This window comes from Dendropsophus ebraccatus, chromosome 3 (genome assembly GCF_027789765.1).
Source record: "Dendropsophus ebraccatus isolate aDenEbr1 chromosome 3, aDenEbr1.pat, whole genome shotgun sequence".
Taxonomy (NCBI): domain Eukaryota; kingdom Metazoa; phylum Chordata; class Amphibia; order Anura; family Hylidae; genus Dendropsophus; species Dendropsophus ebraccatus.
The window spans coordinates 25324346-25338939 of NC_091456.1; the positions used below are offsets into that span (position 1 = coordinate 25324346).

General features: G+C 43.4%; 1 protein-coding gene across 6 annotated transcripts in view; it reads left to right on the forward strand.

Moving 5' to 3' along the window:
- PATZ1 (POZ/BTB and AT hook containing zinc finger 1) overlaps positions 1-13590 on the forward strand; it is a 32382-nt gene extending 18792 nt beyond the window's left edge. For 5 of the 6 annotated variants that reach the window (XM_069961236.1, XM_069961240.1, XM_069961239.1 and 2 more), the window contains 4 exons: positions 1908-1971; positions 3671-3842; positions 9452-9589; positions 12733-13590. In XM_069961236.1, coding sequence (XP_069817337.1) covers positions 1908-1971; positions 3671-3842; positions 9452-9589; positions 12733-13256 — 898 coding nt within the window. In that variant the 3' untranslated portion in view covers positions 13257-13590. The remainder of the gene's footprint in view (positions 1-1907; positions 1972-3670; positions 3843-9451; positions 9590-12732) is intronic. The other variant, XM_069961237.1, reaches the window with a different exon arrangement.
- The last annotated feature ends 1004 nt before the right edge of the window (positions 13591-14594 follow it).

Here is a 14594-nt window from a genome sequence, read left to right on the forward strand (position 1 = left end):
AAAAATAGATGGAGAATCCCGCTCGTGGACTGCGGCGGGCGTGCAAGTCTCTGCTCGTGTCATAGACTCCATTCTATGCACGTTCATTCTGACAGAATCTGCCCATGCATAGGAGTCTATGAAATGGGCGGAGACGCGCGCGCCCACTGCAGTCCGCGAGCAGGATTTTGCAATGGATTTTCCATCTATTTTCCGAAGTGTGCGCATAACCGAGGCAAGCTGAAAACTTTCCTCTTCAATTCCTCGCCTATTCCTCAGTGTGAATGCACCCTAAGGTTCACACTACGTTATCCGCATGGATAAGTTCCAGCGGATTCCGTGGCTCGTACCTGTTTACGGCGGCACACATATCCGCCTGTGCCATAGACACTATTCAGCATTCTGCCGAAGGAATAGACATGTCAGTTCTTTCGCTGAAACGCAGAATTGGCGCGGCCATAGAATGGTGTCTATGGCACTGGTGGATATGCTCGCTGCTGTGAACGGCTACGAACGATGGAATCTGCCAGAACTTCTCTGCTCCGATTCCGTAGTGTGAACCTACCCAAACAGCTAAACAATCCTGATAGACTTGTAAGACTGAGTTCACACTGCAATCTTTTTTTTTTTTAATGCAAAAAAATGGATGTAAAAAAACTCATGCATTTGTGTGCATCTTGATCCGTTTTTTCCACTGACTTTCATTATAAAAAAAAACGGATCAAAAAAAGATCAAAATGCATCCGTCTAGCGTACACAAAAACGTAGTTGACCAGCCTAATGTGTTTTGCCGAAAGCTGTTACATTTTTTCGTTCTAATTTTTGTTTTTTTCCTTTAAACGCCCCCTAAAGGAATGAAGTATAAAAATATGAACTATGGTGGAGATTTATCAAACATGGTGTAAAGTGAAACTGGCTAAGTTCCCCCTAGCAACCAATCAGATTCCACCTTCCATTCCTCACAGACTCTTTGGAAAATGAAAGGTGGAATCTGATTGGTTGCTAGGGGCAACTGAGCCAGTTTCACTTTACACCATGTTTGATATATCTCCCCCTATATCTCTGGTAAATTACCTATATTAACCAGGCTCCCTGGGGGCATCTGGTAGTCTACCATTTTGATTTCAATAGGGCTCCTTACTTTAGTAACAAAAGCATTTTAGTATTCACCTAACTCTAGAAACCACCATTATTGGTGTGCAGCTACACCAGCAATGAGAGTGAAAATATATATCTGATAGGCCTTGTGAGGCCTTATATAGGCCTTATATACAGTATTGCGCCATTTAGAGCAATTTTTGTGGGATCAATTTGGGCATGATACAACACTAGTGCTGAGCACTGTCAGGGTTCGGAAATGTTCTTTAAGGGTATAAACCCACACACCGTATATGCAGCGTATTTACTGCTGCGATACGCAGCAAACTCGCAGCAAACTCGCAGCAAAATCGCAGCAGATTAGATCTAAATAACTGAACACAGCATCAAATCTGTACCAACAAATCTGCTGCGTATTTGTTGCATATCTGCTGCATATACGGTGTGTGGGTTTATACCCTAAACCTGAACACTCAGCATTTGATTCCCTAGGGTTGGATGCAGCCCTAGGGAGACCTGGAAAACATGGATACAGCCATAGACCGTAGGCCGTATCCCTGTTTTCCTGCATCCAACTTCTGCAGCCGCGAGAAATCAAATGCTGAGTGTTCAGGCTTGGAGAACATTGCCGAACCTAAGTAGTTTGACAGGTCCCCTCACACTACTTAACACCATTGCCTCTCATTGGATGTTTTGGATATGGATAAAATGGGTTAAACATGTATCATATTGAGAGTGGATATTGTAAAAATTGTGCATCCTAACATCGTGTGATGAACTTTTGTTATTATTATTGTTATTAAGATCGTCTGATATACTTTCTTTTACAGGCCAGACCATCTGAATGGACATATAAAACAAGTTCATACATCAGAGAGACCCCACAAGTGTGAGGTATGAGGAGCGGAAGGATGTTAGCTAGTGGCTACAGTAGTTGCTGATTTAACCGATGTCACATAAAGTACCAGCCTCCCTTTACAATGTCTTTGATTCTTGCATAGAACCCACCAATGCTTTCCACAGACATCTGACTGGGAATCAGGTGTAATAGCAACTTAAAGGTTTTTTTGTTTTGTTTCAGGCTTTAAAGGGGTTCTCATTTTTTTCCCTTCAAATCAATTGGTGGCAGAAAGTTATATAGATTTGTAATTTACTTCTATTTAAAAATTATTCCAGTACTTATCAGCTGATGTATGCCCTGCAGGCAGTAGTGCATTCTTTCCAGTCTGATACAGTGCTCTCTGCTGCCACCTCTGTCCGTGTCAGGAACTGTCCAGAACAGGAAAGGTTTTCTGGTTCAATGTTTTTATTAGGTTTTTTAAGAACATATTACAAAAGAGAAAATCTATAAGCAATGACTTTGGGATTTGCAAAAGTAAACGAGTAGGTTCACCTCTCAACCATAATTATGCTCTTTCAATAATTGTGGTTCATACCTTGCAAAGAGAGTGTCTTATAGGATCCGGACCGGTGCAAACAAAGTCCAGGAGCTTGCTGGACATTCAGTACATCAGTCCAATATAAAAGTTTCCATAGCACTCAAGCTCGTAAAATCATGATCCTTTATTTTTCACGAACACAAATACATCCAAAAGATACACAAGGAGTGTGCAGCAGACTTTGGGATTTTCTCCTGCTCTTGACTGTTCCTGTCACGGACAGAGGTGGCAGCAGAGAGCACTGTGTCAGACTGGAAAGAAAATACCCCTTCCTGTAGGACATACAGCAGCTGATAAGTACTGGAAGACTGGAGATTTTCAAATAGAAGTAATTTATGAATTTGTATAACTTTCTGGCACCAGTAGATTTGAAGAAAAAAAAAATCACCGGAGTGCCCCCTTTAACCTAGATGTTTTTTCCATGTTTAAAATATCAGTATGTGACAGGTGGGAATCCAACCACCTGGACAGTCACTGATCAGGAGAATACCCTGTGGATCACCATGGTAACTTTCTTGTTCAAGTGGTTATTTTTCATGGGGTCCCAAGAAAACAACTCCCACCAATCACACTTTTATGGCCTATCTTGGCACATTAGCAAATTATAATTGTATTTAAATCACAGACTGCAGGATCACTTGGGATCCTTGTTTTTGTGATCATGTGGGTCTCAACAGTCAGTTCCATACCGATCAGACACTTATCACCTTTCCTTTGGAGGGGGGTGGGTGAAAACAATTATATCTACTTACCTCCAGCACTCCCGCCCGTATTCCGCTGCTCCGACCCCCGGACGCTTCCTGGTCTGAGACAGGACTTAAGACGTCACATGGGCAGGCCCGCTCAGCCAATTATGTCACAAGTCCAGGAAGCGGCCGGGGACCAGGGACTAGAGCAGCAGGATGCAGTGCTGGAGCCAGGGAGGTAAGTAGATGTAACTGTTTTCGACCATCCCCTCCCTGGCCATTGTGAAAAAAGAGGTCCTGGACGGAGTACCACTTTAAAAAATGTTGTGTTTTTTTCCTGCAGCTTTGTGAAAAATGTGACATGTGAGTGTTTATGGTTTAATAGCAATCTTTATGGTTTAATAGCAATGTATATCGAATTCACCTACATTGTAAATGTCTTCTAAAATTATGGTGATGTGGTTCCAGACCTGTAATGCTTCCTTTGCTACACGGGACCGACTGCGTTCACACTTGGCATGTCATGAGGATAAAGTTCCATGTCAGGTGTGTGGAAAATACTTAAGAGCTGCTTACATGGCCGATCATCTGAAGAAACACAGCGAAGGACCCAGCAACTTCTGCACCATCTGTAACCGAGGTAACTAGAAGGGCGCATCCACTGTAAGGAGATTTCACATACGTGGAAGACATCTTTTTTGTGTCTAACTTTTACTGTTTTACTGTTCTATGGTGAAAAAAAAACATTGGTTAAAGGTAATATAAAAAGGTTGATTAAAGGTAATATAAGTTACTTGCCTTTTCCTTGGATGTGTCCATATTATAAGGCAAGAAGGCTTTACTGTGTCACTGACTTAAAGGGATATTTTGATGATTTCTTTTTTTATCTAACTCTGCCCTGGACGCGGTTAAATAGAAAAAAAAAAATCCTATACTGAACTTCCTTGCTGCCACTCCATTGCTGCTGCCATAGTGTCAATGTCCTCTGTGCAGTACTTCCTTGTGTCTTTGTTAGCAAAAGGACCTGCCAATCACTGACTTAGGGTCGTATTTGAGGGCCCGATGCCTTCTGTAGCCTATTACATATCTCTATAATCATTAAGCAAAGGCTGCACGGACATCATTAGCTATGTCCATGCATGCCTTGTCCTTAAATTGTATACAATACCTGTCCATTATCCCGGTGTTCTTCTGCCCTCTGCTCGCTGTAGCTTCAGAGCGGTCTCTAAACTGACAATTTTTGCCAGCCGTCGACCGTGCATTGCTATTACACATAGCGACGTGCGGTCACCAGCCGAAGATTTTAGGTAAGATCAGCCGATGAGTGTTGTCATCGGCTGATCATTGTCTCTATTACACGGAATGTTAAACGGCCTGATTCGGCCGATTATCGCCCTGTGTAATGGGACCCCTATTCAGGACACTGCTGCAGCCACTGATTGGCTGAGCTCCCCTAACGTCAGTGCCATGGAGACCTCTCCTGGCCAGAACCACTCAGCCAATCAGTGGGACGATTATCGTTCAAAAAATCGTTTGATCGTTCAGATTTGAACGATAATCGTTTTGTGTAATAGCAGGCAACGATGAAACGACAAACGAGAAATTGTTGATCGTTTGAATTGTTGAATCTGGACCTATTTTCATCAATGATCGTTCACATATCGTTCGAATATCGTTCGGTGTAATAACGCATTGTTCGCTTGTTCCCTGGTCTATCAGCCAGGAAAGGACGAGCGCAAGAACGACTGGAAGTAACAATCATCGTCCTGTGTAATAGGGTAAAAGATTAGGATCGTTCGTCATAGCGGTCATTTGAGATCGTTTATCATTAATCGCCGAAAAATCGTCTAGTGTAATACCACCTTAACACAGTAACAACAGCAATGGTGTGGGAGCTAGGTAAGTAGTGATAGGATTTCTTTTTATTCAACTGCACCCTGAGCAGTTAACTAGTAAGAAAAAAACATCTGCACAATACCCCTTTAAAAGTTAAAAATGCCAAGGTGATGGATCCAGTGTTTGTCATTATTATTTTTAGAGTTGAGCCAACCTTCGTAAGAATGAACAAATCCGCATCTAATCACACGTCATGGATTCTGTTTAGTCTTGAAAAAGTAGTTACTCACAAAAACAAATATCAAAGAGTTAATTATAGGGAGCAGCTAGATTACAGGTAAATAACTACTTACTAAATGGTAGATTATAGGCTTTATCACAGGTTTGATTAACTGTATTTACATTTATAACATTCACGTTTCCAAGGAACCATTGAACTTTTGTATTTTCTTACTCAACTCTCTCCAGGACCTGACCTGTCCTCGGGGTCCTCATTATTAAAAATTGATTTAATGATTAGAAGAAACATGATCACATTTGTAAAAAAAAAAAAAAGGAAAAAAAAAGTTATCCCCTCAGGTAAAATATATGTTGAATCATCTTCCTTCCTGGAGACTTACAATTCATTCCATACTTGTTATTCCCTTTTCAGTCTCCTTCCCCAACTCTGAGCCTTCTGCTTTGTGCTGAAGACACAGAAAACTGTGTGTAAGCTGCTGTCTCTGTCTCCCTCTCCCCTCCCTTTTGGGACGGCTCATGTAAACAGTGTTCTTGGCCAGTTATTTCTGCACTCTGTGATGCAGAGAGGGTTAATTTAAGGTCAAGTTGCTGATGACCTCACTGTAATTAGCCCTCATGGCACCACAGAGTGCAGAATCAGGGAGCTGTTTACATGAGCCATCTCAGAAGTTAGGGGGGAGATGGAGAGAACCGTTCACACAAAAATCATTGCCCACCGATCGTGCATCCATATGTGTAACAGTAAATAGTTCAAACAGAAAAAGTGAACCGACACAGCAGGGATTCCCTCGCTTTCTTGCTGACAAGCAAGGAGCGTTTTTATGCTATGAGATTGGGACAACAATGTTGCTGTATGTGGTGTGCTCAGCTCCCAAGAGAACTAAAGTCCTTTTGCAACCAATATTTACTTAAGAAATTAGCGGCACTCACCACATATTTCAACCATAATTCATGATCCTTTATTCAAAAGTCCATAAAAAAACCGCAGGTAAGAACAATTAGATGAAATGTGCACTTGCAGGGCTACATGTAATAGTGATGCATGGCCGTGGTAATGAAAATAATAAAGTATATAATAATACTTACCTGTCCAAGCTACCTGGTGTCCTACTGCCTTTTCCCCGAGTTGCCGCTGAAGCATCTGGCCCCATCTCTTCAGTTACAGGCCGCTCAGCCAATCACTGGCAGCTGCACTGTTCCGTCTTGGTCAGTGATTGGCTGGGTGGCTTACTGAGCCTATACACAGCTCAGTTATGGTGCGTGAAGACTGCACAGACATGGTGATGTCAGTGCAGCTCTTGCTTTTACATAGAAAATAATAAATATACATACTTACCCAAGCTTCCCCTGCATTCCTCCCCTGAATTCTTTTCCCCACTCACTGCAGCCGCCTCTGACAATTCTGGCACTGTCCCCTCAGTCAATCACTGACGGAGACGGGACATTGCTGCGGCCAGCGATTGGCTGAGTGGATTGTCACTGAAGAGACAAGGCCAAAAGCCTCAGCAGCAACTACATTGAGTTGCTAACGCGTGGAAAAGGCAGCAGGACAATGGGAAGCCTGGACAGGTAAGTATACACTTACAGAACAATGCCCAGTCAGCAGCTGATGATTTTTAAAAATGTTGAAAGAAAGTGATCAGCTGAAGATCAGTTCACTGGCTCATCGTTGTCTTTATCACATATCACATCTGCCCGAATCGGCCTGAATCAGCAGATAATCGCTCTGTGCAATAGGGCCCTGAGGAAGCGAAGGTCCTATAGAAAAGATAAAGCATCTTTGCTGAAGAGAGTAAAAGAGAATACCTGTTACCTGAGTTGACTATTACCTGGTACACGTAAGTGCTAAAAGGAATATATCAAAACTTTGACAATACCCTCTAACCTATCATTTAATAACACCCTACTATTAACCTGTAATCTCACTGCTCCCTACTATTACCTTTTTTTCAATCGTTGCTGTTAAGTGGAAATAATAAGCAATTTTTACAGAATTTAGATGCATGGTAAATTTTAGCCATTTGAGCAGTATTATATTTAGCAGTCTTGGCTAAATGTAGCTAAAGGTGGCTCAGTGATATACAGTGGTACCTCTGTTCTTTAACTTAATTGGTTCAGGAAGGCAGCTTAAGAACCGACCAGGTACATCCTCTTTAATTTGACACAGGGATAGATCGGCGCCGTCACGGGCAAGCCGGTGCCGTGGTCCGTTTTTCGATCCGCGGCCTGGTTCCCGTGTACGGCGCCATTCTATCTTCGGGTCTCGGGCCGGTGCTCAAGCAGTGGAGTTATTCCCTCCCCTCTATGATGCGGCTCCATTGATTCTAACGGAGCCACGTCATACAGCCTACCTCCAGTGCTTGAGCACCCGCCTGGGACCCGTGGATAGAACAGCGCCGTACACGGGAACCGGACTGCGGATCGAAGAACGGACCGCGGCACCGGCTTGCCCGTGATGGCGCTGTTCTATCCCTGTGTCAGATTAAAGAGAATGTACCTGGTGGTACATCCTCTATAAGAACAACTCCCCTAACTATACCCCTTCCCTTCTAACCACAGTCTCTATGTGCACTTTGTGATTGCAATGCACACTGATGTCCACTAATCCACAGCTCAATGATATTGAATGATGCTTTTTATAGAGATAGAAGTGGACATCGGATTTGCTACAAAAATGAAATACACATAAAGGTGCTGTCTATGCTGAGACATGAATGCGATCAGATCAGAACAAAAGCAGACACTCCCTTCTCCATGGTTGGGTTTGGGAAGTATTTCTCTGTTTTGTCCTGGTTTGGGCAGAAAATATACAACACCCGTACATTGTAGCCGTCCGACATACCAAAGTCAATAGACTGTATTGTCCTGGGATTCAATTTATTTCTTGTTAGATGAGCAGAAGACATATTACATTCTAAACAATGCAAACTGGAATACAGGTCTAAATGTGTATAGTCTGGAGAAAAGAAGGGAAAGGGGGTTGGGGACATTAATAAAACCTTTAAATATGTTAAAGGGGAACTATCAGCAGGTTAGACGAATCTAACATGCTGATCTGTCTCTATTGCGAAGGAGGAAACTGGTGGAGATTTGTTTAACTGGTATAAAGTAGATCTGGCTCAGTTGGAATGAAAGGTGGAATCTGATTGGTTGCTAGGGGCAACCGGGCCAATTCTACTTTACACCATGTTTGATAAATCTCCCCCTATGTCTCTTACTTTTATCCTCAACACCATTCTGGTGCAGTTAGTAGTGTGCTCCGCGGTCTGGTAATAATGTTAGAGGCACTGCGGTACCCATTAGGAGCACTGCCTGCCCCATAGCGCCGATCCACCCATGGCCAGACCACCTGTTTGCCGCTCTGGGGGTGGGCAGCGCTCCTAACGATCTTACCTGACTGTGGAGCAAAGTACTAACTGCATCGGTACGACGCAATAGGAACATATCAGCAGGTTAGATGAATCTAACCTGCTGATAGTTCCCCTTTAAGGATATGTTCACACTACGTAAAAGTACAGCCGTTGTTGAACACTACCTATTGATCTATGGGATCCTGGCGGGAGCGTATACACATCGTATACGCTCTGAACCCTGTCAGTTCACACAATGAAGCGAGCGGCTCTGGCTGCTTGTTTCATTGTGTGCTGTGGGGGGTTCTGATGCGGACGCGCGCTGATGCGCCCGCATCAGAACCCTGCGGCCAAAAGATCATCTGGCCGGTACTGCAGTACCGGCCGGGATGATCCGTGCAGAGACCGGCCGTTCCGTGACCCGGCCGGGGTCACGGAACAGCCGGTCTCTTACGTTGTGTGAACATAGCCTAAAGGACTAAATAAATTTCAGGAGGAAAGTGTTTTTAATAGAAAAAGCTGAACACATAAACAAGAGGATATAATCTGAGGTTCGTTGGGAGAAAAATCTGAAGCAATATTAAAGAATGTTACTTTACTGAAAGAGTAGTAGATGCCTGAAACAAAGTTCCAGCAGATGTGGTTGGTAAATCTTCAATAACTGGGAGAGAGATATATGGAAAGGAAAACAGCAGAGTAGATAGACCAGGTGTTTTATGTTTCTATGGATCTCTGACATACTTGAGTAGTCTGCATATCTTCATGTTGTAAGCAGTTGGAGGTCTGTCCGTGGCAGCATCTTACCTGCTTTTATCTTGTCTAGGTTTCTCCTCTGCCTCATACTTAAAAGTCCATGTAAAAACTCATCATGGCGCCCTCCTCAGCGCGGGCCCTCACCCGCCGGAGTCCGTCCCTAACGGTGCAGCGCTCTTCCACTGTGTCCGGACCTGTGGCGTGAAAGGCAAGCGTTGCACAGCCGGCTGTCCGTGCAGAGGGGGGCGCATCCGTGAGCTAGAATGGGTTGTTAGATATTGCATTTGTTGCCTGTTGTGGTTGCATAGGGACATATAAACCTTGGACCTCGCTAGTGCATAAATATGTTACCACCATGTGCCAAGTAATAGCTAAGGCTTTATTCATACTGGCATTGTGGTTAGGTGCCGTCTGGTTTCTCTCGCCCCGGGAGGCCAGAAAAGTGTAACCTCCTGTGCTGATTAAAACCGATTCAGTATAAGTCAACGGAATTGTTTGGGATCCATTTCAGAACGGATCAGTCATATCAGTTATGGATCTTGTACATACAATACATAGCCCATGGCACTAGTGTGAACACAGCTTTATTGAATCCGAAAGATGGAAATATCAAAACTTTACATGTATAAAGAAAGTGTATAAAAGGACGTGCTTTCTTAAAGATAATGGAATCATACTAAAATCATGAAAGAATACTAAACATGCTAAAAACAAAGTATACAGCTCCATATAAGCAAATAAAAGCCTGGCTGTAACAGTGTTATTATGCAGATGGAACCAGTTTAGGGCACAGCAGAATACCAGTCTAGTCTGTCTTAAAAGGGTTTTCTGGTTTTATGTAATAAAAGCTTAATCATTAAATAATGAAAAGTTTTACGACTTTCTTATACACTTGGCCAGTTACAGACTTTTCTGATGTCAGATCACTGGTTGGAAGGTGATAGTATTCAGCAACTATCAGAGTGTTAAAAGGGGTATTGTCAAATCATAAAGTGATGGCATATACCATTACTGTATAATTAGTAGGGATCTGACTTCTGGGACCAATCCTAAAAAAGAGGGGACTAGAGTGGTAATTCAGCACTATAGCCCCCCATCACTGTTTCCTTATACAGTAGCCCCAGCCAGGAGCTACAACAAGCCCAATTCACTTAAATGAGACTGTTCTGGAGTTCTAAGATGAGCTGGAGAAGACATTTTCTCCCCAGTACCTCTTCAAATATAAAATGGGCATTGTCACTTAAAGAAAAAAACAGAAGTATAGAGACACGTCAATGATTTTGGGAGAAGAGATCACCGAAGCGCTTCACTCCCCAGCTCGCTGTGATATCTGTCTTGCTGTAGGAGATGGTCTTCATTTTAAATCAGTGGGGACAAGTACATCTCGACCCAAACTGATCAACAGGCAGCGTATCATGGCACAGATAAAGAGTGGTACAGTACATGTAGAATGGTATTTTACTGTTGGGGGCGCTATAGGACAGCCAGTCAGTGTCGCTACTTAAGTTATGTAGATATTTTTCCAGGGAAGAGATTGGCAGTGAGTGCAACATTATATGTTGAAGGGTGGGGTAGGTTACAGCGATCCAGGAAAGACCATTGTATGTTAAAAATACTAAAGTCGAAGGCCACTGTAATTTGAGGGATCGCTGTATATGTTGTGTTATAATTCCGAACTATTTTCAAGTCTGAAAGCCCCATATTGACCTAGTCCTGCTCATAGTGTTGTATACAGTTCTATCTTGTCTTACACTGTAATATCTCTGTTGTGTTACTGGACTGTAGAGTGGAACCTGGTGTGTAGGGTATGTTGTTACACCGGATACGGTTATATGTACTTGGGAACAAGACTAGGTCTTATGGGTTTTCTGGATATAGGGCCCATTCACACTGAGGAAAAGAGGCGGAAATTCCTAATGAAATCCCCACTGCGGACTCCGCTTGGATTTCTGCCTGCCTCAGTGTGTCAATATTAAGTATAGGGCGCCTTCGTTCTCCGCTGAAAGAATTTACATGTCTGCGGCGGGGATTCCACTTGGAATTTCCGCCTCTTTTCTTAATGTAAACGCACCCGTCAACAGGTACATATGGATTCATTAAAATCAAACAGATCTGGGAAGTTGCAAGGAAGCGTTGCACATCTCTGTTATATCACTAAGCTTTGCTTACATAAAACCTATTTCTCATATATTATATTTAAAAAATACAAAGACTCAATATCAAAGATCAATATAGATTATTAGAAAAAAAGCCATGTATACCACCCTGAGCATTAGTGACAGATATATGTAGACACAGGTCCGAGAGGTTTAGCCCCTATGTAAGTGAACACACATAAGTGACCACCTCTATGTATTGCCTCAGCACAGACAGGTCAGTGGACCCTGTTACCCACATAGGTGTGAGCTCGCATCTCTAGGATATTTGCATGGCTATGCTATAAATGTAGAAATTGGGAATTTCCCTTTAAAGTGTTCCTGCCTCGAAATTTTTGTTTTTTAAGAAATCAACAGGGGTTGTGATCGCAAGCAGTTCAATATACTCACTTTATTTTTTTTTATTTTCTATGTTTAAATCGACATTATACATCCTACCAAACTGTGCTCCATGCTCCCTCCGTACTGAAATTTGGTCTTTTCTTTGTTCAAAATTAGAGACCAAATACAGGAAGTCCCAGTCCTTTGTGCGCTCACACAAGGAAAGACACCTGGTCATCATACAGGTTGTATATCAACTAAGGGCAATTAACTTAGGCTCATTATATTATTAACTTTTGCTAATTATATCATCACTTATGCAGCTTACCAGGAGACACAGTTCTTTTTTATGCAACAATTCAGTCAGTATAATGTCACTGTGTGGTGCCAGAGGTTTTGGTGCTGTGTGACAGGAGAGCTGACCATACAATGCAAGCACTTCCAGGATTGTCTGTTACTGAATGTGGACGCACAGCAACTGTACACAAGCACAGTGACGGGAGACACCTTGTGGCCATATGTATAATGTTTTAATCATAGGAGACTTGAGTATATTGCAAAACTGCTTGCGATCACAATCCCTGTTGATTTCAACAAAAAAAATATATATATTTTTGCGACCGTGCCTATTTAAATACCAGCTTATTAAAGAGTACTAATGTTTTCATACCGGGCTCTGTATCACAGATAAATCTTTGCTTGTATGACTCTGGGACATTGCTATTCATTGCACGTCATTCACCTATACGGATGTAGCCTTCAGGGATCAAGAATTTCATCTCATATAGACAGTTGGTCGTAGTTGCTTTCAAAAACGATATCCCGTAACAATAATATTTCAAGGGTTTTTCACATTTTTTTTCTTATTTTGCAGAGGGGGAGAAATGTCAGCACGGGGAACAGGAGAGTTCTGACTCTTACGGTGACCTGTCTGATGGAAGCGACCTCAAAACACCGGAGAAGCAGAGTTCTAATGGATCATATGCAACGTATGACTTAGTGATTCCCAAGAAAATCGAGACGGAACCGGAGAAACGTTATCCCTGCTCAGAGTGTGGCAGCTTCTTTCGCTCAAAGGCCTATCTTAATAAACACATTCAGAAAGTGCATGCCAGGCCACTTGGAGGATCCCTTGGTGACTTAGGGTCATCACTGGGTCCTGCACTTGGCCCGGCCCTGGGTCCCGCACTGGGCCCAGCCCTCGGGCCTTCTTTAGGCCCAACTCTCGGTGCATCTCTCGGGCCGGCATTAGGATCCGCACTTGCGTCTCCTTTCTCCCCACAACAGAATATGTCTCTATTGGAGTCCTTTGGTTTTCAGATTGTTCAGTCAGCTTTTGCTTCTTCCCTTGTAGAACCTGAGGTAGAACAGCAAGGAATAGGCGGCGACGGGAAGTAGAAGTAATATTGCTTAACAGATGAGAAAATGGTAGTGCCTGTTTCATGTAAAAAAGCATTACTGTGCATGAGTCCCCCCCAAAAATGGCACTTATAAAGGACTGGAAGACCCCATGAGCTTGGTATGAATGGTGTTGAGTGAAGTTCAGAGAAGTAGTGCACAGTGAATACACCATGCTGGGGATAAGCACTGTCCAATGCCTCATGAACTAATGGGTCGCTGGGTTATGGGGGCACCATGGCAAATTTCTATGTGAATGTTTTGTACTTTCCTGCAAAATGATTATGAAAATGCACAAAGTTGGACACATTGTAATAAATAAATTCACATGTAATTCCTTCCCAGATCTCCTTTTGTGCTTCTACATGTATGCTTTGTAGTGAAATGTAGTTGTTAAAGGGGAACAGCAGGTTAGACGAATCTATGGGGCATTGAGGATAAGGGTATGTGTGTTACCTTCATCCTCTGCGCCTTTCTAGTGCTGTTTGTAGTGTAATCCTGCGTCCAGTAGGGCTGTTTTGAGCACTGGGGGGCAGGGCTATGGCCGCCCAGAGCACCGATCTGGCCTATCCCCGGGCAGCCCGCTCCACTCCAATTATTAGAAGGGTGGGCCGGCTGGAGTGGATTGGCATACGGTAGCCCCACCCCCAGTGCTCTAAATGTAAAACTGGCAGAATTCCGTGGCAAAATTCTCCGCTGCAAAATCCCGCCAGCCTCTATGTCATACTTGCAGTCTATGGGAGGCTTGTCGCCTCCTCTCTCCGATCAGAATTGACATGTCCATTCTTCCGCGCAGAAAGAGAAGGCGCGCAAGCCTCCCATAGACTGCCAGTATGACACGGAGGATGGCGGGATTACGCCAGTTTTACTCTGTGTGAACTGGCCCTTGATGATCACAGCATTACACTACAAACAGCATTGGAACAGCGCCGAGGATGAAGGTAAAAGACATATACTGGGGAGCTGTAAGTAGGTTAGATTCGTCTGACCTGCTGATAGTTGCCCTTTAACAAGAATTTTCTGGCGGAAACAATTGGGAAAGCTGTGGGCTCATAAATGCAGCTGTAGGGCCAGTCTGAAGGTAGCCACACACGTACGGTAGCTTTCGTCCAGCTGTTTATTTCTCTCTTGTCTGATCTCCCCATACTCGAGTGTTCAGCCTGGCTCAATCTCCCTTGCAACAGCTTATCACTTTAAAGGGAATGTGTCACTAAGTTTATGTTGCCTTAAATGAGGGCGGCATAAACTAGTGACAGAAATGCTGAACATCTGCCCCCCTTCCCTATCTTCCCCCCCCCCCCAAACCCCCCCACCAGGAAGTGAAGTAAACTCATTCTT